Consider the following 25,800-nt stretch of genomic DNA (forward strand, 5'->3'; position numbering starts at 1 on the left):
CTGTTTGAGTGTAGCTCGTAGAAACTCGGGCGGAGCCTCATCAGTTTTGCACTGTAGACGAAAGATTCTTGTCTCCATGAGAAAAGCTTTATTTTCAAATGCTGCTAGATATTTATTTTAGGCTGTACTACATATTAAAGTTGATCGTTGTGAGCTATTTTGAGAAGTATTACTACTAAGCGGACGAGTATCATATTTCCATTGATATATTAGTTAAGGACCACTTTTAGGCTTTGCGTGTGTAAAAGGCAAGTCTTCTCGACACAAAGCTGCAAGAAAGCCGAAAACTTGAACGCTTATCTCGAGCTCCGAAGGCAAAACTATATGCAGCTTTGACGTACTTCTCTGAGGGTCAGTGTACTGCATCCATTTAGTAACGCGATTTTAAGAGCTCGATGTCTGAAGAAGTACAAGGACGAAGTAAGGCCTGTACCAAAAAAATAACCTTGACGTATTGGTTTAACGAGCTTCTTTATTTGCAAATTCCTACCTATAATTACACTATACCATTTACAAACAGGGAATCACAAATGTGCAATAGCGCAGTTAAGCCAGCGATTTGGCCGGAAACATAACGCGAAGTTTCGCTCGTAAATTCTGAAAATTTCTTCAACTGCCAAGGGCATACGTTCAGGTAGCTATTTTTCACAGGACTTTGATTTGTCGGGGCTAACGTATCATTTATCGTTTGCCTCTAATCCTTTTGATTCTAGTCGTAGTGGTGGTGATCATTTTTGCAACAAAACAGAGCAGTTCACATGAAAATCTCCTAGAACCTCTCTGCCCTACAAAAGTCCTTTGGTAAATATTCAGCATTTTTAAAACATTTTTAAAACATTTTTCAAACATTTCCACCTGTGGATAGTTTTACGCCGATTAAGCAACAAGGATATAGCTAATATATCAACTAGAGCTCCACAATATCACCGCTTTAAGTCTTTAACAAAAAACAAAAAAAAGGGGAAAAATATTTCTCTGTAAGATGAAAGGAAGGAAATGTGTAAAGCTCCAGCCTCTTAAAGTCTCTCGCCAGCATAGGCTCAAAAGGCTCCGTAATTTTGATATTATCTGTCAGCATATTTTCAAGTTTCCATTCTACAAATACTTTCTAAAAATCGCGAATAAACTTGAATTTTTTTACGAACAGTTCAATGTCACAGACGTTCTGCTAGATTAACATCGAACTACACTCCCTCTCACACATTTAGATCGGCCTCGAGAATTCTACCTGCCAAAAGAAATATTACCTGGTGCGCAAGCTTGAGCTCAGTTAACCACTAATTTCCTCTATCGCTGCTTCCAGCGAATCCGGCTTTCTGCGCCCCAAACCGCACTCTTTTTCTCAAATAAATTATTCGTGTCTTATATTACTGTATTTTCAGCCGCTACCTAGAAGTTCATTTGCAAATCCGTTCACATTTAGTTTTCACTCTGAGCTCCGAAGGGACCGCGTTTCCCGCCTTTGTGCAAGTTCGCAGTCACATATCAGATACAACAGTAGAAAGTCACGCTTCAACACAGTATTTTTCTCCTTGCTTGTCTTGTCTTGTGACTGAGGGTATTTTATAATAGGAAACCCCTGCAGCTTTTTACGAAGCAATTCCGATCTTGGATAAGGTGTGTCGCTCCTGTGCATTCAGTGCTTGTAAGTAGCTCGGATAACACTGTTGTTGAGCGAACGTCTGTAGAAACTTGATCAAGTGACTCTGGGTGAAAGGAAAATTGAGATGAGGCCAATCACTCAAAATGAAAAACCAACAAGAATATAACAGATAATTTGGTATTATTGCGCATCGGCACGAACGTTTTTTCGTCTGGGGAAAGTTGTTAAAGGCTTTGAGCAACGCGAATCGGCGAAAGATCTGCCAGCGGTCTAGTACTGAAAATTTTTAGCGCCAGATCCCTGGAAAACCCCTCTCCAACTCGTCTCAAATCTTCCCGGAGACGGAGAAACGCTCGTCTGGCAGTGCTAATAACGAGCAGGCTAACAAGAGTATGCCAATGTTGATTTAACAGGCATGTTAAAAAGACGCATTTTAAGAATCAAAGGTTACGAATGGCGAGTTGTTATGAAACATTTCCTGAGCATCAAGCCGAGATGGACCCTTGGAAATTAACACAAATGTAGGAAATCAGTGCAGAGTGACCAAAAATTGATACGGTGATACGGCCTCAAACTCCCATTCGCTCTGACGAAGGGCTGACGCTCGAAACGTCAGCTTTAGCAACTCTTCGCGGTGGTTAATTTACATTCTCAACGAATTTATCTTGTAAAAACACCCCACCGACGCAGCACCACAGATTCTCGGAAACTTACCCCTTTTGCTCATACTGATAGGGCTCTTTTCGGGCACGAAAAAGAAGTATCCATTGCATAAATATTTTGATAAGTGAAGGGTTTGTTTATAAAGACGCTTTGCGTCAATTTTCGCACTTGTCATCTTTAATCTTTTATCTTAGAGCGGGAGGTTAAATCGCAGAAGGATAAAATAATCAGTAGTTTACCTGTAAATCAAGTGTGTAAATAGGATCACTCTTTATCTCTGGGTCATCATCATCTTCATCTTCAAAGTCTTCTTGATCAAAACCTGGATGATAAGAAGCTTAAGATAATCAAGGACAGCTGTTCTTATGTACACAAACCAGTAAAGTGCACCACACGTCATGCTAGACGAACTCAGATCTCACCCAGCGAGCAGGCCCTCGTTGCATGGCGTTTCTTTGCCCGCAGTAAAGAATGAGGCTTTGAGCTTGGCGAACCGGAGGGAGATCTGCATGGGGTCTACTACTAAAAATTAGTGCCAGACTCCGGGAAAACCTCTTCCCGACTCGTCTCGTATCTTCTCCCGTGCGGTGAAACGCGCATTCTGCGACGCTAATAGAGAACTTAAGATGAGACGTTTTTGAGACTTGGACAGCTACTGGAAGACGAATAAAACTCATTCTTGCGCACTTTGAGATCAATGCAGCGACTGTAAGGTGGTCGCTTTAGCATTTTAAATCAAACTGTGCCGACCCAAAAAAAGTGTGGTGAGCACTATGAAGAGAATATTTTAACCTCCGGCTTCCGTCTGCCTCTCAAAAACGTTTGTGCTTAAGCTCTCTATTAATAATCAAGACCTCTTCGCAGGCTATTCACAATTTTCCGTCCGTATTTACAGTATTCTGCTCCTCCTCAGCAGCAACCAGACTCCACAAACGAGGGCTTTCAGATAAACGCGAACTGAGGAGGAAATTGCTTCAATTTGAATAAACAAAATTAATGCATTGGAGGCGCTAAAATGAGAAAAAGTGACGCGTCTTGTGCGAGGAAACAGAATTTTGGAGACAACAGGAAGAAGTTTATGTGAACACTTGGTATAACTAGACACAAAGATTACTAACGTAAACATTGAGCGTAGAATTAACGTTAAAAGTAGTCGTCAAAAGGCAGAATCTCGTCACTTTGGGTTATATCTGTAAGGCCATTATACCGACTTTGTTGAAGTTTAATTGCAGAGTGCGACATAAAAAGCTATTGTTTCTCACGCGTCAAAAATGTTTGGAAGGTGATGAGAAAATGGGACTAAAATAATCGTCGCGGAAATAAAACCATCGCTTCCACTTCTGGGCTCTGGCGTAGATATTAGGACTAACAAAAATTCAGGCGACTTACACATTCGTGATAATTTCATGAACGTTTGTTTTCGCTAAGCGCGGCGTAAATCATGGAATAATCACGAACGAGTGTTATATTCTAAGGTGTGTGCAGAGGTTGCCAGTTTAAAACGAGCCCTAAACCAGCCTATAAAACTCTCCATATTCAAAGGAACAAACGAAGAAGTGAAGGGAGTTTCTCTTCATGAAAAACTACTTCAGATTTTTGGGTAAAGAGTGCAACCGTTCATTCTTGTATTGAAGCACACTATTCGCCCATTGAGCAAGATGATCATACTTCCATGTTTGCCGAGGCTCATTGTGTGAACTTGGGCTACTTGTGGTCTGAATAAAAGATCGTACCTAAGTAATCCGACGCAGGCGCAAAAGGTGATCCAGAAGCATCGATGCCTTCTTCTTCATCATTCACGTCCTCCCAACCCTCCTCTCCCTTGAGACAAACGAAGCACAGTGAGTTAACAGGACTATCAGCTTAATACCGATCAATAAACAGCTCTGTCATAATTTCGTAAATATTGAGAAGAAATACACTCTTAGAAAATTATGTGGTTAATAGTAAGTGTGAGTCAAAGACTGCGCAAAAAAAAAGAAAAGTCTATTAGAGCAAGCAGCTAGGCTCTATATCAAGGAAGGAACTCGTATGCTTACGTCGTCCGAGTCCCCGTCCTCATGCTCGTCACCCGCCGTAGCACTTTCCAGTAACGTGCCCAGCTCATTGATGATTAATTTAAAGAGCTTGACTGGAACAGGGATCAATGTCCACTGCTCGGGAGCTGAAACAAGATGTAATTTTAAAAATCAAATAAAAGAGTAACCAGGTTCCACGAACTTAAGGTAAGAAACTGTTCTGCGTACTCAATAGACTCATGTTGACACCAAGATGCGCCAAACAACTACTAGCACTATTTGGGCGGGAAAATGCACAAAATACTTCATATTTAGGCGAGAAAAATGTTATACGCGCCGACCGATTTGATTTTGGCGGGAAAATAAAGGCATTTAAAAAAATTTTTCAGGGAGTTGCTGAGAAAAGGATGCAAAATTGTGTATAATTGACAACCACATAAAAAGCTGGGTGAGGCTATCAGTGACCTACCTTTGGCAGCTCTTGATCTTGTTCGGATACCTACCACAAAGACAGAAAGGAAACCTCTAGAGTTTAATATGACACACCATTGGTATAAGCTCTAGGCATAGTACTCACAATTCCAGTATCTGAGCAACTTCGCTCCTACCCCTCCCCCAGCCCAACTTGTTATCAGGCGACTGTTGTTGGGTTAGGGGAAGGGTAGGTGTGCAGTTGTTTAGATACTGACATTTATCCGCATTCGCAACCCATATTTACAATGCAATCCCCAGCCTCTAGACGTCATCATCATAGGGCTTCTTGTCACATTTTCAATAAATTGTCCGTCAAACAGGTGATGAGAAAAAAGGCCAAACTTAACCCAGAGAGAGTGTTATCTTGATGTAAGAGAATTTCTCTTGCTTAATGTAAAAAATTCTCTTAACTAATTCAAAATGAAATGTATAGCCACAGGAAGGGAGAATTGTCAATCATGTCTTAGGGGTTTAAGGAGGGGACCTGAACGATTGAAATTAAAACTGAGATTTGTATTCCTTGTTTTTTATTCATGGGGAATATGGGTTTTTTAGGTCTCTGGAACTGAGAATCACAAACGATAAAAAATGGGCATAATATTGAAGTAAGAAAAGAACTTAGACTGGAAATAAAATTTGGCAAAAATTTTTGCCCTGCAGTTAGATCTTAAAGCTCTCCCCTCTCTCTGCAGGAGCCTCTCACAGGGTTACCAGCTTATTAGAGCAAGAGCACAGGTCGGTACCTTCATCTTGCTGAAAAATCCTCTCGCCTTTCACAATGATACTTGAAAGTCTTTTGTCACCAGTGTTCACGAAGAACTGTAGTACATTACAAAGGGCCATAGTACTAAAAAAAAGAAAAGAAAAAAAAGAAAAGGAATCGATAAACAGTTGAATACTTCAGACGAAACGTTTCTCCTCACCACACCAACTCCTCTTCCAAACAAGTTTTGATTTCAACGGCGTGTTTACAGGGAGTTGATAACTGGGCATTATATACGTTTCGTATAAAATAAGAAGGTATACAGTAAGTTAACACCACAAAGAGCGCACCCAGGCGAAAATGGTAACAAAGCTCACGACCCCAGCTCTGTGATTGGTCAGAAAACTCACACCATTTTCTCAACCAGTTAGATGAAAAACTAAACAACTTGGTCACGCGCATTTCCGTGCGCTTTAGCCAGTTGGCTCATTTCCTTTCTTTCGCAGCGCTTCCTTAGCATGCTTTCCTTAATTCTAATAGAACAATGTGTTAACTTTGGCTTTTCACTGCGACACTCGCTCTACTCTGCCTCTGAGTTACCTCACTTTACTGTCATATACGCCAAAGAACTCGGGTTGTCTTGCACACCATATCCTGACCACATACTCCAGCGCTGACTTGCCAGTTGGGTCTGGGACTCCACTCAGAAAATTGAGGATCGTTTCTAGCTGACTGTTCATTAAATGAAGAAACGAAAGGACCAGTGACTGAAAGAAAAAAAAATATATATATATATATATATATGTATACATATGTATGTATTTATATATCAGGATAATTCATTTACCATTGAACCGTGACTGAACTCCCAAAAGATAGACAAAGCAAACTTGGAGAGAGCTCTAACGCAGAAGATTTCATCGAAAATAGGTAATTCACAAGTGGAGGCGGTTGGCTGAGACAAAAAATTTCAACGTTTACTAGGAAACTTTCTTCCGCACTACAGGGGAAACTTCATAGATTGAGATAACCCACAAAATAATCTAACCTTCAGAAACGAAAAACTTTGTTGGTTGATAATAATTTCATATGAAGTGTCTCACCTGTATTATACTTAACGTTTCTGCCTGTTGAAGTTTGCTAAGGACTCCTCTTAAAAGCAAATCAAGGTTGTCCCCGAGGTTACTTCCGACCTACAATGAGAAGAGGAAAATTATGTCTGGTGATTTAAAGGGATTTAAGTGCGTCCACAGAATATTCCAAGTTGTAATGTGAGTAAAGTGTAGAATATTTATCAACCAACAGTCAAGAGCATTTAAAAATGTTTTACAGGTTTGCCTTTATATGTATCCACAAACGCATTAAGTACGAGGGATTTTGTCACTTGCCTTACTGATTAAAGTAGTCACCAGTCTACCAACAAAGGAGGCCGTGAACTCTGGAGCCCTAGGGTCGAGTAGGTGTGAAGTTGCTCGAACAACGTAAGAAATGGCGCTATTTCCTTGAGAATCCCGCCTAGAAACAAAAATTAAATTAGAAAGAAATGCACAGTTCAAGATTTAGTTGTAAGAAATAAAGGTGTTCGCATTTAAGTAAGTGGGTTACGGTACAGTGTCAGTACACCAGATAATAAAGAAATAAAAGCTTAATTCTGGTTGGCCATGATGATCATATCGAGTTTCGTTTTACTAGAAGGCTTTGTCAAGGTGATCGTTATAGGAAGGTCTCTACCAACGAGAATGTCTGTAAAAAAGAAACTCACTACAGTTGAGTTCATCACTGTAGGGAATGTAATTTTCAGGGGAAAATGAGTGAATGATGGTTACTCACCAAGCACTCATCTGCTCTGGAGACACGTAAACAAATGCACGAAGGCACTGTCCGCCTCCCTAGAATAAAAACGAAGATATTCAAACTCTTAGTCAGCAATCAGGCAAAAATGGTTCAAACCAAAGGGAACTGAGTTTTTGAATAGTACGATTCCTCGTTATAATAATACTGTTGTTATAAAAGGTCACCTTTTAGGCTTTCTGTCGGATTTTCTTGTAAATCAGAAGCCAACCCCCTCCCCCCCAACCTCAGTATCTTGTATGACGTAAGGACACAACAAAATGAAAAGGGCTACGATCCGAACCCGAACGTCTCGACTGGCGAGTTCAAAGTGTAAATACAAGTATGCAGATCTTTTCGTTTCTGACGAACAGACTGTGTCCGAGAGAAACTTAGATATGCTGTCGTTTTAAAAACTTTATCAAAAAGTCCAACAGAAGGACAATCTTGTAAGAATGGGGAGAGGCGAGTTTGTAAGAATGGGGAGAGGCAAGCTTGTGAGTATGGGGAGAGGCAAGCTTGTGAGAATGGGGAGAGGCAAGCTTGTGAGAATGGGGAGAGGCAAGCTTGTGATTTGGGGAGAGGCAGGCTTGTGAGAATAGGAAGAGGCAAGCTCGAAAGAATGGGGAGAGGCAGGCTTGTGAGATTGGGGAGAGACAAGCTCGTAAGAATGGGGAGAGGCAAGCTTGTAAGAATGGGGAGAGGCAGGCGTGTAAGAATTGGGAGAGGCTATTCACCTCGTAGCGAAAAATTATTCATTCTTGATTAATCATCGTTAATGAAGCTACGTCATATAATAATAATCTGAGTTGTTTTTGTGCCTCTGAAAATGAAGGTTAATTTTTAAAAACCTTACATATTTATTTGCCAGGGTAAAAAAAAAAAACACCTACGAGGCTAGAGGAAACCGAAAAAGACACTAAAACTGTTCCAGATACAGAATATTGATAAGGATTGCAACTAGCTAAGGTTATATTCTTTAATGAAGTGCGAACCGTGTGCAAACACACCAACGTTGAGCAATAAAAGTGGTGTCTAAATTACCTGCAACACCGCATTGTCATCAGAGCCGAGTATTGTTTTGACAACGACAGGAAACACAGAGTTCAGTAGCAGATCGGAAAGGGGAGGCTGTGTGCACCGAATGATGTTACATAGGATATCCATACAGACCTGCAAAGAAGTAAATACGGACGAGTGACATCGAGCGACAGGTGGAAATGCAACAGGTTAAAGAAATACGTTTAACCGACATTGAGTTACATGAATGGTAGGTGCAACGTACGATCACAGGCCAGGAACTTTTTTCTTTGGTTTCGTAACCTTTTACCTCTTACATCAGCATGCATATTCTCCATACTGTTATCTACACATTTACTAAGGTGCTGACTAGGAGAATTTGTTTAACAATCAAAGCTTCTAAGGTCGGCGATCATGTCCTTTATTGTCATGATCGTCGTGAATGATTCAGCAGTATAACTGTAAGGAGAAATAAGATGCTGGCCACTCTTAGGGTTAATCGATTTTTTCACGCAGGAAAAATGAAAAGTGGCGGCTATGTTTTCGTTTTTCCTGTAAGGGAGCATTCAGGATCGAGGGAGGAAAATGAACACAAGAAAGCTGTCGAAACATTACAAAACAATATCTAAAATTCGTTCGAGTTTGTTCTTAACTTTAAATGTTTCTGTGTTTTCAACTTACAGCATTTATTCCTAAAGGTGTCTTTTCTGGCGGTGCTTGAAAAATACTTATTAAAGTCGGCAGAAACCTCTGTTGTAAAAGCTAGAAAAGAAAAAAAAGAGAGAGAATTTTGTTAAGAATGAACAGAGGAGTAAACAAGTAAAGATTCAAAGAAATAGCACGAGAACTACGTCAAGCATAAAAGGACTCCTGTTCGGTCCTCGTTCGGATGATTTCGTTTAATGTCGGATGTTTTTCTCCCTTTTTCGAACAGTTCTGTCTGATTTCGGACAGTTACGTTTGACTTCGTACGGTTTCGTCTGATTTCGGATCATTTCGTCTTATTTACGGACAATTTCGTCTGATTCAGACCGTTTCGTCTGATTTCGAACGGCTTCCTCTGATTTTGGACAGTTCTGTCTAATTTCTAAAGGTTACTTCTGATTTCAGACATTTCTGTTCAATGTTTAGATGTGCCGTCTGAAATCAGACAGTTAGGTCTGATTCCGTCTGATATCGAAGGAAGTTGTCTTATTTTGCACATTTCCGTATGATTCCGGTCAGATCCTTCGTATTTCTAGCAGCTTTGTCCGATTTCCTGTCAGATATTGGAGGATTCGTCTACATTTGAGTGTTGGCAGCTTCCACCTTTTTTGTGCAGGTTGCAGCCCATTTAGGTCACACTCCCTAACAATCCTTGCGCTTTTTTCCCCGACTTGGAACCTGGCTGTTAAATTTGAAGCTTTTATGGAGGTAAAAGAATTACCTTGTTACAAGCCTCTATCATGGCAAGTTCTTTGAATAAGTCCTCTATCAACGGAATAAGAGCCGCATCTGAAAACAAAGACAAAGTTAACACCGAAGTGGCGGGGTATTTGGATTGACTCTCAACACAGGACACGAAGGGGCGTTTGTAATCTCGGGACTTATTGTGTGCAGAGCTTCGTCTGAATAGCTGTGTAAATATTACGTTGTGTACAGAAAAATCCTGGGAACAGCATTTCTTTTGAAAAATTCCAATAGTTTTATGTGATTATAATGTAGTTATACCATCATCATACTCTTGAGAAACAAGTACAAATTGATAACAAGTCAATGAAAAATCTCATACGAGCATCTTTGACTAGTGAGATAAGTCAGGCGCGAGAACTTAGTTTTCTGTTTTCAATTTTTTCATTATCACTCACACTTACCGTGAGCATACTTAATAAAGAGCGCTATCGTCAGCGGTGTTATTTTTCCTTCACAAGACGTTGTAAATTCCTTGTTAACCTGAAAGCAAGCAGTATTCATCACTAATGACAGATGCTTAGCATCGACAACTATTGACAGCCAATCAAAATAGAAGAACAAATCACAAAGAGCCGCCAATAAGGACTCCAAAACGCTAGCCTACGTGTAGCCGTACCCTCCCCCCCCCCCACCAGGAGAAACTCCTTAGGGGATGGGAGGGTTCGGCAACACATAAGCTACAAAACGCTAGAAAAGGCAATTAACCAAGTCGCGTCTTGTTTTAGATCTAGATCTGATTGGTCGAGAGGGTGTGGCAAATTTTAGAAACCAATCGCAAACCGCAGTGAAGCATGAACAATACGATTCCCAATTACTTTCGACATTCAACAGAAAATCGCTCCAACAAAACAAACCTGAGCCATCATCTTACCGACATGACTATTCTAAGAGACTCGAGAACGAGAGCCAGCACATCGTCTGTCGTTTGAGTCGCCATGGTTAGTAACCCTTCCATAATCTTGACAAGGTAAGGCGTTAGGATCTGAGTATTATTTGACATCTTAAGATGGGCACAGAATCTGCAAAAATTCACAAAAATTCAGTCTATAACAAACAGGGCTACAAGACTACTTGACGGCAAACGACGTCAAAACTTAACCCTTTAACTCTCGAAAGTGATAAACATGTAAGTTCTCCCTATAATATCCATACTTAGTCCAGCAAATAGGTAATGAGAATACTCAAACGTATCAGGTAGAAGTTGTTATCTTGATCTAACACCAAGTTCTCATAACTAATTTACAAGGAAATCTGTATCAGCTAGAAGGGAGAATTAACAATCAGATCTTGGGAGTTAAGGGTTAAAAGAAACATCTCAGCGGTTAGTATTTTATTGGCTCTACTTTTAAAACTAAGTTGGCCGGTGCAAAGTTCAAAAAGCTAATCTGCATTTTGGCCCTTTAGTGTGATATAAAATTCCTCCCAGTTTAGAATTCTGCACCTTGGGTCATGACTTTCTGAAACCAAGTTTTTGGGAGCATGTGACTGGTATCCTCTAGCCTCCTCGCCTTTTTTACGTTAGTGGTGTTTGTCGACACTAACCAACGATTTCTTGACTTCAATAAAAGAATGATAAATCAAAAAGAAGAAAAAATGGTTTACTTACTCATAAATAGCTCTAACAGCTGATATTCGAACTGCAGGTAACTGTGCTGACTGAAGACCCGTGACGGATGCTTCGATGAAGCTAAACATGAGAAATGGTAACGGGTTCAGAGCTCAAAGATATACGACTTGTAATATCAAAAGAGAGGGGACCTCGCACACAAAACATTGAAATGAAAATTGTTTTTTCGTTTTATAATTGTAGAGTAAGCCTATTAGTCTATGAGCTGCTAATGTTCTGAGGAAATACTTTGGATGCTTAGAAAATTAATGTCACTGAGCTCAAGAAGATTCTGACAAAAAAACGTCAATTCTTTGGAGAAATTTACTCTGCATTAGTCATCTTACCTTGTTAAAAGTTCTTGAGACATTAGAGGAGTAAAACGACTTGCCACCCATAACGCTTGACCGATGAGGAAAGGCGATACTGAGAGATAACAGGAAGAAAACACTTCGAATAAAATTTTTCTTCAAAAACAACTTTACCTTTCCTTTACAGAGTAAATTTCAAAGTTTTGCTTCGGCTTTACTCCTCGAAGGACCCCAAACCTCCGTTCGCGCATTTAGGGCGGCAGGAAATTTTTGGTGGCTTCTCGAAACTCGTGAGAGGCCAGGAAGTTTCAAGAACTCAAAAAAAAAAAAAAAACTAAAAGCTGTTTTCTCGTAGATACCTACTCGAAAGTGATTTGGGAATTAATTGCTTTTGTTGCATCATGTTCTGTGAGCCATTTCATTTAATTATCACTGCAACATTTTCCACGCCAAAAATATTTTTGTAACTTTACCCCTTTCCACCTCAGAATCAAAGTTGGTCGTTGGTCGTTGGTCTTAACACCTTGATAATACTTTGAATATGGGGGAGTAGGATTAAAGCACATTTTAGAGATAAAGCAGTTGCTAGTATTGCAAATTTCAAAGCTCAATTTCGGTTTCCCCAGCTTTTTTCCAAGTTCTTAGGTAATTTGATAGGGTGCAAAGACCTGCAAATAATTGCTATTTATTTTCAAAGGACGTATAATCACGTGAAGAAGACTAGCAGTATGTCGTCGAGACGTCGCGATCCACATCGTGAGACAAACGATTATAATTCTCCTTTGAATGTCTTATTTATCACGATGAAAAACCACAAGCTATTTTTGATATTAATTGCTTTATATCATCCGAATCCCATAATTTCTCTTTTAACAGTCTCGCTTCTCAAAATAAATCGAGTATTCACCTGATTCCTGAAGGTCTGTTAGCACAACCTGGGTGAGAAATGACGCCATATCTATAGAAACCTTGCCATTGGAGACTTTGTCAATAATAAGTGATTTAATACAACCCATTGCCAACATGCACGACTCGTGTATTTTCCACCTGAAGAAAATAAATTTTATAAAAACATGGATTTAACCAAACCCAAGAGTGGAGCTTTAGTGGGTTAATTTTTAGCCACGGAGTAATTTCGAGGGCAATTATTTTCCTATCGGTCAGAAATCCGTAAGGACGGTCAAACGCATTTCATGACCATAAATTTCCTAGTTTAATAGATTAGCATCTTTTCCTAAGTGTAAAGGCTCCGCTTAAATGCACTCAAGCTACGCTAAGACTAGGGTATTATAGTGCACCATAACTATCTTTTAGCCAGTCAGGCAACCAGAAATTCGTGCGGATCAGACGCATCTCATGACAAAAAATTCTTCAGCATATTTTTTGTAATCATATTTTCTTACGTAAAAAGCCTCCGCTTGTGTGCACTCAAGCAACGCTAAAAAAATAGGCATTATAGTAAGCCATGACTGTCTTTTATTCACAACCACCATTCGTTCCATAAGAGGAACACACAGATAACTTGACTCGGCTAAACTTCGTCTCACTTACCAATTAACATCTCCTTTGCTTTTTCTTTCATTTGATTCCTGTAGATGTCTGTTGAGTGCTTTTGTCAATGCGACTGCACTTTCATTTTTAAAGTCAGCAGCAACTGCCTACAAAATATCAAATGAGGACTATGCAAAAATTTGTTACAATTCCTCGAAACCACTCAACGATAGAATTAGCTGCACAAAGGCCGAGGGTAATTGGGGGGTAGGTGTTGACTCGCGCCTACGGGCACACCCTCATTGTCAGCGTTTCGTCTGTTTGCCCGCCGGAAAGTACGAGGCCTTGGGCAACACGAGCCGGCGAGAGGTCGGCAAAGGGTCCGGCACCAATAGTTATTTGTGCCAGACCCCTGGTTAATCTTCACGCGGGCAAAAAATGCGCGTGACCCATACAGACCTGGACACGTTTATAAAATTATTACAAGCGCATACTGACGCGCTTTTGTTTCGTGACTGCATACAATTTACGCGCTTCAACCACACAAATGGGTGTATTTGAATCTAATGCAATTTAGTGTGATGTGCGGGTAAATTACAGACGATCAGCCAATTGCAACATAATAAGTGAGCCCCATAAGAAAACGGCATGCGTACTAATACTAAAGGTGTGAATTGAAGGTCGAAGCTGTTCCATTCACTTACCAAGAGAACATCTTGAGCCGCAATGCGAACAGAAAACGAAAATGTATCATCGTCCTCATCTTCAACAAATTGATTAGGATTAGATGTCCACACTTGAACCTGTACGTAAAATAACAGCGAAAAAATTTATTGTTTGGTCAATGAGCCAAGTATCTGAAAGCTACCGGTTGATGGAAATGTGAGTGCAATATACACGAGAGATAATAGGCTGGAAAGAAAAGAAACAACGGAAAACAAAACCCACCTGCTCCTCTGTGATTTGCATGTACAACACCAAGAAATAAATAAGTTCATCTAAAAACTTCTTGACGGTTTTCTTGAATTTTGGTGTTTCTATAAGTCCATGGATAAACTCAAAAACACTGAAAACAAGATTCTCAAATCCCAACACTTCTCCTGAAATACGAGAAGAAAAAAAGTGGTGATTGTAAGAAGATGTAATGTTGCACAAACTGATTTTCTTTCAGCGCAATAATTGTTTTTCAATCAATTGTAGAATTAACTCACCATCAGAATCCACAGGGTCATCTGCATCATCAGTGTAATTTACAACTGTGCGGACATATCGATCAGCACTCTGAGTCAATGTATTCCACATGTGAGGAAGAATCTGCATTAAGTGTGGTGCCATTTGTTTGGTGTAGTTCTTAACCAATGTCGTTAATGCCTAATTGACAAAAAAGAAAGGAAATGGTAATTCAGAATCTTTTATGCACTTCTTGGAATTGGCATCTCTGGGATTGATGCGTGTCATTTTCTGGGCAGGAAAGGTAAATAAAAAAGCTGTGCTTTGGTAATTGACTTCTTGAATGCCAATGACCGCACCAAGAAAATGGTGACTTTCTGGATGCTTTTGAAGAAGAATGTAAATTTTGAAAAAGAAAAAAAAATGGAAAAAGGAAATAAAAGAACAAAACAAAAAAGACAAAAGAAGATTGATGCTACCATGACGGTAACATTTTACTTTCTTGGCTCGTAAGGAGGTTTATCCATTGCGCCAAGTATGTATAGCACAAGACAATGATATGATATTAACGATAAATTCAATTCATGCATGCATTGCAGGCCTACACTCTCACATTCACTCACAGCCAAAGGCATTATGTATTGTGTAATTACAAAAGGAAGCCAGGATGCCATGAAACAAGGAATAAGCAAGCAATCCATACAATGAACACAGAAGAAAGTTTTCAATATAAAAACAGACTGGTTAAAAACTAACTTTAAGCACTTCCATCTTCAAGCCACAATCAACTGTGGGACTATCAGACATTGCCAGAACTTCAACAAATGCTTGGGTGAATTGTGGAAGAAGAGGAAAGAGGACATCCTTGGCAATACCCTGTAATGAGAACTTGTTAAAAATATTGACCAACTTCTAAAATGAATAACAAACAAAATTGCAATACCACTGCGTGCATGCAAAATTTGCAGTCTGTCTGCTTCCATATCACAATATATACCAAAGAATTACCAGAGGTAAGAACATTTAGTGCTCAACACACTCTGGTAAATCAATACACATTCATGTCAAGTAGAAATTGAACCTCTTCTGACAACAACAGGAACAAACTATCTGCCTACCCCCCACCCCTACCCAAAAAGGGTTTCCCAAGAACCAGCTCCCTACTCCCAGTGAACAACTTTGGGTTCATTAAAAAATCTGGATGATTCCAAGACCTCAAAATTACCTAATGCCACTCTTCACCCCTTCCACCCCCCTTAGGAGAGGAAGAGTCTAACCAAGAGTAAAGGTTAAATTTCATTCAGAAATAAGAATAAATCAATTTAAAATTAACAAGTGAAATTCTGGTAACCAGCATTCCTTTTAAAATCCCACAAGAAGGCAAAAAAAAAAAAAGAATAATCTTAAACCCAATTTCCTAAAGTGGCAAATGATCTCACCATTGCATCTTCTTCCATTGCACAGATTAGCGATGCACAAGTATTAAATATATCTGCAGCGCGGGATCTTGTTCTGATACTGTACTTCTACGAAAAAAAGATTGAAATACAAATGACCACACCACACCATGTTGAGAGGTTGATACAGGTATGCAGACCTCAACAAAATTTCAATCTTCAACTGTATTTGAACAGACAGTGCACAATTTCCACCAACATACCTCTGAATGAATGAATATCTTGTACATTTCAGGCAGGATCACAGGCGCAACATGAGGCATCTGTGTGTCTGTCACCTCACGGCAGAACTCTGAGGATAGATTCACAAACACTTTACACTGCTTCTCAGAAATAAGTAAGACTTAATAGAAACCCTTAACAGGCTAGACAACAATACTTACAATGGACATCCAAAATTATGCAAGTGCATTACAAATATGCATTTCTCTCTATTTCAAAATCTACAATTTAAACTTTCCTAACTCTCAAATTACAGTCTCATACTTCACAGTGCACATTCCTTGAACATAAGGGGCATTTGACCTTAGGTTTTCCTAACCTTTTCACTCCCAGGTGTGACCAAAGACAAACTTCTCCTAACAATATCCATACAATATCCAGCAGAAAGGTGATGAGAAAGTTATAAGAAAATAATGTATGACAAACAGTGGGGAAAATGGATATTACAATATTGGGAGTGAAAGTGTTAACCACTGTTTGAACAAGTCAGAAGGATTACACCATTTCAAAAGCTTCCATTTTCCAGTAGTTGTTCCTTCACCCCTAGTAAGCTTTAATAGTGAAGTACAGTTTTTCATACCTGTTAAAACTCTCATGGCTCCATGAACCAAATTGCCATCCCCACTTGTCAATGCTTGCATCAGATTCCCAAACAAATGTGGCCAAGCTTCAGGCCAGTCCCAATATGCTATGGCTGAGATTGCATATGCCTGAATTTGTGGAAATAAGTATAAATCTACAAGTGTTGAGGAAGACTTACAGATGTACAAATGTTATTAGAAGACTGTGAACCTACTACTGCTTTTTTCTTATAGAGCAAGAGATTTTTTAAACTTTCAAAAGTACATTGAGAGTTAGGTCTTTGCAAATTTACATTTGTACACCTCAATGTCATTTTCTCTCTTGAACCTGCTCACTCAGTGTAACTAATAGCATAACTGGTAACTCATGGCATAATCCAGTAAAAACAGTCACACACAAGAAAGTGCTTCTAGAACTTGAGTTTTCCCCCTGGCCATGAGGATCTACCTTCCATGCGAAGTTGATCATGAGAGATGCCAAGAATAACCTCTCACAATAGATTACCCTTTGAACATGAAAACAACTTACCACACTTGACCTGACTTTACTGATTGACTCCTGTAGACCTCCTGGTAAAAGACGACGAATCTCTTCCTTGGCCTAAAACACAATGAAAAGAGAAGATATCTGTAACCTTTGATAATTAGCAATGTATGAGAGAATGGGAATAATGTTGCTAAAATAAAAGACCATTGACTATGTCTGTGCACTTTATGAATAAAGGGAGTGAGTTTCTGAAGAAACTGTGGTGCTTCGTTGGTGGGGGAGTACAGCAGGGTAATTCAGTATTATCAACTGCATTGATAACTGAAATTAGCCACAGTAAAGAGTTTAAAAGCAGATTTTTTGAGCATTAGCCCTTCCAAATCACTCTGACAAAGGCCTAATGCTCAAAACATCAGCTTTTAAACTCTTTACAGAGGCCAATTTATGTTATCAACTCTGTTGATAATACTAAATTACCCTGCTTTACACCTTATGGTTGCCTTCTCTCTACTGAACATGTGGAGAGGACTATTATACTATTCCTTAGTCTAGAACTGCCTGTTGTATACCATAAATTAAAATACTGGATACTCCATGCAGAGAACTTTATAAGTAACATGCCACACATTCTGTACTGGAAACTGCATAATTTGATGTTCACAGTTTTGTGTCTTTTGTGTCTATTTGCTTATATTACTTATTCATTTGTACAGCACCCCTATACTTATTGTGTAGTAAGGAATTTGGCTATTAAAACCTCAAGTTTTCATGGTAAACAACAATACTTCCAACAACAATGAACAACAATATGCCACTATACAATACTTATTTCTGAGAATTCACTTTAAAACACCCAATCTTTCACCAGCCCTCCCTCCAAGAATCAACCTCTCCAATACACTACCCTCTTTAACCTTTCCACCATCAAGATCTTAGTACTAATTCTCCTTACTGTCTGCCATACAATTCATATGACATAAGTGCTGAGAATTTGGTATTAAGTCAACTTATATGGCCCTAATTGATATTTTCAAGAAGAAACTCTATCTCATGGGAGAAACTTCTCCCTTTAAGGTATTTAAAGAGTTAAAAAAATGAAAATAGCCATACACCTGTAAATGGAATTTGAAAAAGGAAACTCATTAAATTGATCCACAGAGAGGATTTACATTTACTACAGTGTAAGACTTGAAATATACTCAAAATGTACTTACAGCATCTGTAGTCTCTGGAGGTCTAAATTTCTCAGCACTGCTATTCCAGTGGGCTTCAACATACTGCTTTAGAATGACTGAGGCAAGCTGAAAATGATTTATGTTTAAAGAAAATATAAAATTTTTCACTCTATGTTACACTAAATAAACAAAAGACTATTCTTCAATCAGACTTAATATTCATGTAAGCTTGATGGAAACAGTTAAAAGAAATAGTAATAACATCAAATTGGTGTAGATTCATTCTTTAGTGAACTTACAAGAAAAAACTGACCAACCAAGCAAGCTGACAGGCAAGGTTATCAGTTTTGTTTGAACATGCGACATTTACATGTACGTGTAACTCTATCAATGCCTTTGACCTGACAAAGAATCATAAATTGGATCTAGAAGCTGTCTGTGGGAAACCTGATACAATCATACAATCCAAGTAGTTTGGATATAAAGTTCAGATATAAAGTTTGGATATAAAGCATGCTGTCTATCAAAGCACAAAGCACAGAGCTGAGCTAAAGCTTTTAGCAATTTTTACTATGTCCAACCATTTCCCAAACTTTTCTCTTAGACTAGATTTTTTTCATTAACTGAAAGTGAAAGTTCGGAACAAGTGAGCTACCAAGTAGCACAAGAAGAACCAAACAAAGGTTTGTAAACATGCCCAGCCTTGTAATTGAGGTTATAATGATGTGAACAGAGATGAAAAATTCCTCATTTAGAGGAAACAAAATGGACAGTCCAAGTTTTCAATGTTATCATGCTCAGTTAGATTGTAATACCTATAGTATAATGTATACCTGTGATATAAAAATAAAACACAGCCAATTCTTGCATAATAGAAAAACAAAATAGAATAAAACATGATAATGAAAAATATAGTCCAACTGGCATAACTGTTACAATTCAAGCAAACCATGACAGCATCAGAGCCGATGTCATCACATTGAGGTCCATTGCCACTAGCTAATCATGATGATCTATGGTCATCACAGTGAAGCAAGCCTCAGAAATTACATCAGCTGCCCTTCGAGTGAACAACTAAGAGCTTTGTTGAAAATCCTTTCCAATGTGTTGAGTTGAAGGTCACATTAGTCACAGCAGCCAAGTTTTATGGCACTATCATCCCAAGCAAGCTTAGTCTTCCTGTCAATTCAGTTGTTGTTCATAACAAATAAGCCTTAAGCAGTTTGTTGTCCAATTGTCATGTGAAAAAAAACTTGTGTTTTTGAGCCACAATTCAGCCAGATTTCACTGTACATTTTACTTTCAGAATCCATACTAAGACTAAAAAGCTTTCAGCAAAAGTGTTAAATTCAAACTGCCAAACTACTTCAGTTTATGAATTATGGCAGATTGTGAACTTTGATAGTTTGACATTTTTTGACAGCTTTAGTCTTGTTCAACCAATCAGATTATTTCAACCATACTACCAAGGATTCCGATTGGTTTATGGTAGTTTGCTTTATGAGAGTATAGAGCATTTCTCCCAACTCAAGAAGTGGGGAGTGAAAAGATTTCTCTGTTTATTAAATCTACAAGATGAGCCATCTGGTTTTTAAGCTGACTTTATTGTGATTAATCCACAAAATACTTTAATCAAATTGCAACATCTCTCTGCTGTTACTTATTATTTTGAAAAATGCTGTCACTGACCTGTCTGATAGCAAGAGCTCCCTCTCTGTCAACTGTGAGTTCCGCTAAATGGACACCAAATTCTAAAAATTATGAAGTAAAGTTAAAACTTTTATTAGCAATTGCCTCTCATCTAGCAAACTATAAGGAGTTGTAAGAAGGGTTGGGATGCTGCACATGTAAAATAATGAAAGAGAACAGATAAGCAAGACTGCAATTTCTTGATCAGCAAGGAGAGGTTTTGAAGACCATCTGATATGGGAAGGGGAGAGGAAAAGATTATATGGTAGTTTTTACAGGAACATGTTGATTATTATTATTATTATTATTATTATTATTATTATTAAATTTAAATTTATACCGCGCAGTTTCTATAAAAATATTCAACTGCGCCTTACAATAAATATTAAATTAGAAATTAAAATAGAAGTTCAAAATTACAATTCTAAAATAATGCAATTCAATTATAAAAACTATAGAACTAATTAAACGCCCTATTAAATAAAAAAGTTTTAAGTCTAATTTTAAAAATATCTAAACTGGAAATAGATCTTATTGTGGTAGGAAGCGAATTCCAAAGTCTAGGGGCGGCACAACTAAACGATCTATCTGCCAGGGTCTTCTTGGATATTATCTTCGGGAAAGTTAATAAAGCTGCAGAGTCATCGTTGCGCCTTAAATTATACCTAGATGGCGGCAAGATAGATATTAAATGGCGCAAGTAATCGGGCGCCATACCATGCAATACCTTAAATGTAAGAAGAATTATTTTATATTCGATACGATAACAAACAGGCAGCCAATGTAATTCGTGAAGTAGAGGCGTGATGTGGCACGACTTTGGAGCACAATATACCAAACGGGCACTAGCATTCATAACACGCTGGAGTTTAGACAACTGATATTTCGGTAACCCATACAAAAGGCTGTTGCAATAATCAAGTCTGCTAGTTATAAACGCATGAACTAGTGTTTCAGTGCTACTTCTAGATAAGTACTTCCTAATATGTCTGATATTATAAAGATAATAAAATGAGCTGCTGCATGTTTTGGTAATATGTACATCCATATTCAAATGCGGATCAAACCATGTGCCCAGATTACAGACTGATGAAGAAGGACTAATATTATAATCTCCGACTCTGATGCCATCGATAGACACCTTTGTGAGCTGCTTCCGTGTCCCAACAAGCATAAAATCAGTCTTGACATCATTTAGCATTAATTTCCTCACACACATCCACTGTCTAATGTCACGAATACAATTTTCAATGGCAGTGACCGCATCCAACTCACCAGTGCCAACACTAGGACTAAAGGACAGATACAACTGAGTATCGTCCGCGTAAGCATGCGCAGTTGGTAAATGGGACTCCAGGAGAGAAAACAAATCACTTGAATAGATAGTAAACAAAAGCGGGCCGAGGCAAGAACCTTGAGGTACACCCCACTTCAAATCAAATGACTGCGAAAGCGTCTCTTTTATGCAAATTCTTTGAGATCTCCCTTCCAAATAAGACTTGAACCACGAAAGAGCAGAGCCGCAAACACCTAGTTTCGTCTGAAGGGCTTTTAATAAAATCTTGTGGTCAACAGTGTCAAAGGCGGCACTCAAGTCTAATAACACCAAGAGTGATACATGCCCCTTGTTCATATTCATTAGCAAATCGTTTTTTACTTTTAACAATGCAGTCTCAGTGCTGTGATGGGAACGATAAGCAGATTGAAGCTGAGGGAAGAGATTGTTCTTAATCATGTGACACTGAATCTGATTGGCTACCACACGTTCAGTAAGTTTGGACACAAATTGCAAGTTGCTAATTGGTCGAAAATTCTTGAAAAGAGGATCAAGACCAGGCTTTTTCAATAATGGATGTACCACAGCAGTTTTCCAGGCGTCAGGAAAATATCCAGTTCGTAAGGACAAATTAACCATATTCGTTATTACAGAAAGGAGTGGGTCAAGGCAGGCAGATAACAGAGTCGCAGGTATTGGATCCAAGATGCAAGTTTTTTTCTTCCCTGATGTAATCATATCACGTATTGCTACAGCCGTTGTACATTGAAAATCAGACAGTACAATATCGCTAGGTTCAGATACCAGATCAGGCTCCGACGTCGACAGAAGATGCGATGGAGAGATACCATCCAACTTTGACCTTATATTAGCAATCTTGGTAATAAAAAACTCGCCCATGTCATTTGCAAGCAGAGAAACGTCAGTATGAGGAGGAAGAGCTCTATCCGGCTGCATATTCAGTAGACTCTTACTTGCCATAAACAGCCTCCGCTGGTCAGAACTATTATCTTCAATGAATTGATTGTAGTAGACACGACGTGCCTCATTCATCAAGTTCACCACACGATTTCTTTCCTTTTTAAAAGCAGCACGATCTGCAGATAGGCCAGTAATTCTCCACTTCTTTTCAGCCTTTCGTCTCGACCGTTTAGCTTTTCTGATATCTTCATTAAACCACGGTGCTCGAGGCCGAACAACAATATCACGGGACAAGACAGGTGCATAGATATCTAGTATAGATCTTAGTGTCTCATTGTAACAATTGACTAGGGTATCCAAGTCGTCCGGTGGGTCAAGACAGAGCTGAGAAGAGCAAATCGTCTCGGAAAATTGATCACGGTCAATTGATTTAATTTTTCTGAACTGCAGATGTTTGATGGCCACCGGAGGTCTTTCAGGTTTTAGTTGACAGAAGACTGGGAAATGGTCAGAAAACAACTCACCAGTGTAGGGGCACCCAGCAATGATGTTATCAGATATACGAGTGATGATCAAATCCAGTGTGTGACCAAGTTCATGGGTAGGGTGTAGAACATGTTGTTTAAGACCCATCGACACCAGAAGGTCAGACATGTTTCTACAGTCAGTGTCATCAGGTAGATCCATATGAATGTTAAAATCGCCCAGTATTAACAAAGGCTCACTTGACATGACCAAAGACTCGAGATAATCTGAGAATTCAGTGATAAATGTTGAAGTAGACACAGGATGTTTAACAGAATATGGAGGCCTATAGACTAAAACAACCCGCAAACGAGTAGTAGCCACAGGATTGACCAACCATTCTGACACCTCGAATGACTCTTTTCCTGCAGCTGAAACCTTTTCAACGTTGATAGATTCTTTGAAAATCAATGCAGTCCCACCTCCTCTGCGATCACTGCGGGGATGATGAAGGAGTTTGTATCCCTGTGGTGTTATTTCACTAAGAATAGCAGTGTCATTGTCTGTAAGCCAGGTTTCAGAAACAGCAAATAGATCTGCTTTGCTATCGCATACCAAATCCACAAACGACGCTGACTTATTTCTCAAAGATCGAGCATTGAGAAGGCAAAGCAACAATCGTTGCGTATCGTTCTTGATATTTTCCAACACTTGTTGAGGCTTGGGCACAATAATGTGGACCAAATTACGTAGACACGGCGGTGCACGATTGCCAACAGCGCTAGCATAAGCAAAGTCGCCGTTTGTCGAGTGTCGATTTCCGATTACAGCTTGAATAGCAGAGGGGCCAGGATTTAAACTTACATCACCAGATTTGATCAGTCGAATCAGTTGAAAACTGGAAGTTGAATTGTGATGATAGTTCACTCTAGCGCCGAGGTAACTCGTTCCACGAAGTCGACAACCAAGATGGCGGCCTAATCTCCGAGTGGAGTTTACTTGTTTGTTGCCCGTTATCACTTCCAACGAAGACATTGAGCTGCCAGAGCGAAGCGGTGCACAAGAGAAATAATATAGGCTATGTCCAGATAAATATTTCTCAGGGTGAAGACCAAATAAAAGCAATAAAAATGATAAAACTACGGAGCCAAGAAGGACACGTCTGAGTGCCATGCTGACCGCTGACCAAAAAAAAAAAAAAAAAAAAAAAAAAAAAAAAAAAAAAAAAAAAAAAAAAAAAAAAAAAAAAAAAAAAAAAAAAAAAAAAATCATCAAAAAAAAATCAAATTGATCATTACATTATCAGTAGATCCGTTGAGTCTGGTCTTAAAAACTAAAACAGAAGGATTACTTAATCATGAAGAAGTCCAGATTTCACCACCAGATTAGGAAGTTTTCTCTAGACAGGGGTTATTACTGAAGCCTCAAAATTTTGGCTGACTTTTTCAACAATGTTGTATGAATCTTTGAAGTTACATAAATCTAGGTTTTTCTTATGAGAAAATGTTCAGCAAGTAAAGTGAAAAAGTTTCTAAACTTAAGCCATTACTGCGAGAAATCCTCATGTAAAGATCTAAGTTTTTGCCACAAATTACTTGTTGCTGTGCTGGGCAATGATTGCAATGAATTCATGATGATGATAGTGGATTTACAGAGCATATTCTCCATGTTAATTTGCTCTCACAGACTTTGCAACACTTTGCCTACCACTTTGGCCAAACTGCATTGAGCAGTTTATATTTTTTCACAGGAAGTTTAGAAGGTGCCTGGAATTTTTGGAAACATGGCCAGATCACAACAGCCAGAGCTATGTTCCTTCATCTTTATGAGAAATGCTTGGGTTCTCTAACATCCCCAGCTAACCAGTATCAAAAAGATGCAGGAGAAGGAGCCTAAAATTTATCATCCTTATGCAAGGAGACTAGAACATCTAACCATTTGCAGATGTCATAGCAAAGGCAACACATTATTCTCAGTTATTTTAAGACCCTGAGCATTGGTCCCCTCTGGGGCTTGAACCTTAGCCCTCCCACACAAGGTTTTTCGTTCTACAACCTGAACTAACTAAGGGAAGATGTGAGAAGCATTATGCATAGTGCTAACACCAGCAGTATCAAAAGCACCACATGTGGGGATAAAGTAAAGAAGGATAATTTTTTTTGGTTTGCCATTGAACAAACATTGTAAATTATTGAGGATTCTGTCCAACTACAGAAAGCAATTGAAAACAGTAATCCAAGGTCGCTAAAAAGGAAGCTACCAGACCCCCAAAGGTACCACTGATAGAGGATGGAACCAAATGAACAACATTTCAAGCCACTCAATAGTTTTTTCATTGAATGAAGAATGCAAAACATTTGCATACATAATGCATACTAGGCAATAACTGCAACATGAGAAACTTATGCACTTACTGTCCTAATACACTGTGCATACGTTAATTTGAAGTTGACAGCAAAATTACCGATTTATTTAGGGTTTCGTGGTAATAATGCAGATAAACTGAGTTCTGTAGACTGGTTTCCACACAAACGGCGGCTTGGGAAACCATTAAGACCTTATTTCAGAAAGTTTGCTTGCAAACTGAAGTTTTTTACTTCAGCTTTCTTGAAAGTTTTTTCATTGACTTGCATGAATAGAAATACACATGGGAGCCTTAGAACGGTCAGAATACGTAGCTTATTATTTCTAAATGACAATCACTAAACCAGCTGAGCTCAAAGTATCCGGCTAGCATACAAGTGACCATTTCGTGAAATGTACATCTACCAGCACGTTTCCCATTTTGATGTTTAGGAGAGCACTGCGTTCCCAGTGAATTTAAAGCAACTCACAAATCTAACCTTCTGTGACCTCGAGAACCTTGAGCTGTTCTTCAGCCATCTGTCTAGACTGTTGATCTGGCGACAGAATGGCTGTCAGGCTATCTATGAGGGCCTGTTTTAATGATCGATTCCTGTCGTCCATTGCGGCAGCCATCTTGGAAATTCGGATCAAAGAAGGCAATTGCGCATGCGATTACTTTGGCGGGAAAAATTTCAAGAGAGTTTTGACCGCTGACTAGCAGGTCTCAATGTCAACCGAAAGAGGATACCACAGAAACGACTGGCAACCTTTTCGTCCTTTTCTGTTTCCCAATCCATCATGTCGGTAAGTGGACTCATACGTGGTGCGTTTTTCCACATC

At 39.0% G+C, this 25,800-nt stretch overlaps 1 protein-coding gene across 3 annotated transcripts; it reads right to left on the minus strand.

The window, feature by feature from the left end:
- Positions 1-199: 199 nt before the first annotated feature.
- Positions 200-25,677, minus strand: LOC131795082 (importin-9). 3 transcript variants are annotated; one of them, XM_066161044.1, is made up of 30 exons: positions 25,458-25,673; positions 19,953-20,014; positions 18,303-18,389; positions 17,131-17,202; positions 16,601-16,730; positions 16,002-16,090; positions 15,781-15,867; positions 15,098-15,217; positions 14,383-14,542; positions 14,120-14,271; positions 13,876-13,974; positions 13,232-13,338; positions 12,588-12,727; positions 11,717-11,795; positions 11,370-11,450; positions 10,635-10,782; positions 10,165-10,243; positions 9,738-9,805; positions 8,993-9,073; positions 8,336-8,464; positions 7,292-7,350; positions 6,850-6,976; positions 6,565-6,654; positions 6,062-6,228; positions 5,502-5,605; positions 4,754-4,783; positions 4,306-4,430; positions 4,000-4,087; positions 2,506-2,588; positions 436-1,706 (listed from the first exon to the last, which is right to left on the minus strand). In XM_066161044.1, exons 1-30 carry the CDS (start codon positions 25,591-25,593, stop codon positions 1,590-1,592), a joined length of 3,096 nt encoding a protein of 1,031 aa, XP_066017141.1. In that variant the 5' UTR covers positions 25,594-25,673; the 3' UTR covers positions 436-1,589. The 3 variants fall into 3 exon arrangements, 2 of the variants coding, with proteins under 2 accessions (XP_066017142.1, XP_066017141.1); XM_066161045.1 differs by lacking the exon at positions 15,781-15,867 and having other exon boundaries at positions 200-1,706; positions 25,458-25,677; XR_010716143.1 differs by lacking the exons at positions 436-1,706; positions 2,506-2,588; positions 4,000-4,087; ... (23 more) ...; positions 17,131-17,202; positions 25,458-25,673 and having other exon boundaries at positions 19,953-23,808.
- Between the last annotated feature and the right edge of the window lie 123 nt (positions 25,678-25,800).

Source organism: Pocillopora verrucosa, chromosome 14 (genome assembly GCF_036669915.1).
Source record: "Pocillopora verrucosa isolate sample1 chromosome 14, ASM3666991v2, whole genome shotgun sequence".
Taxonomy (NCBI): Eukaryota; Metazoa; Cnidaria; class Anthozoa; order Scleractinia; family Pocilloporidae; genus Pocillopora; species Pocillopora verrucosa.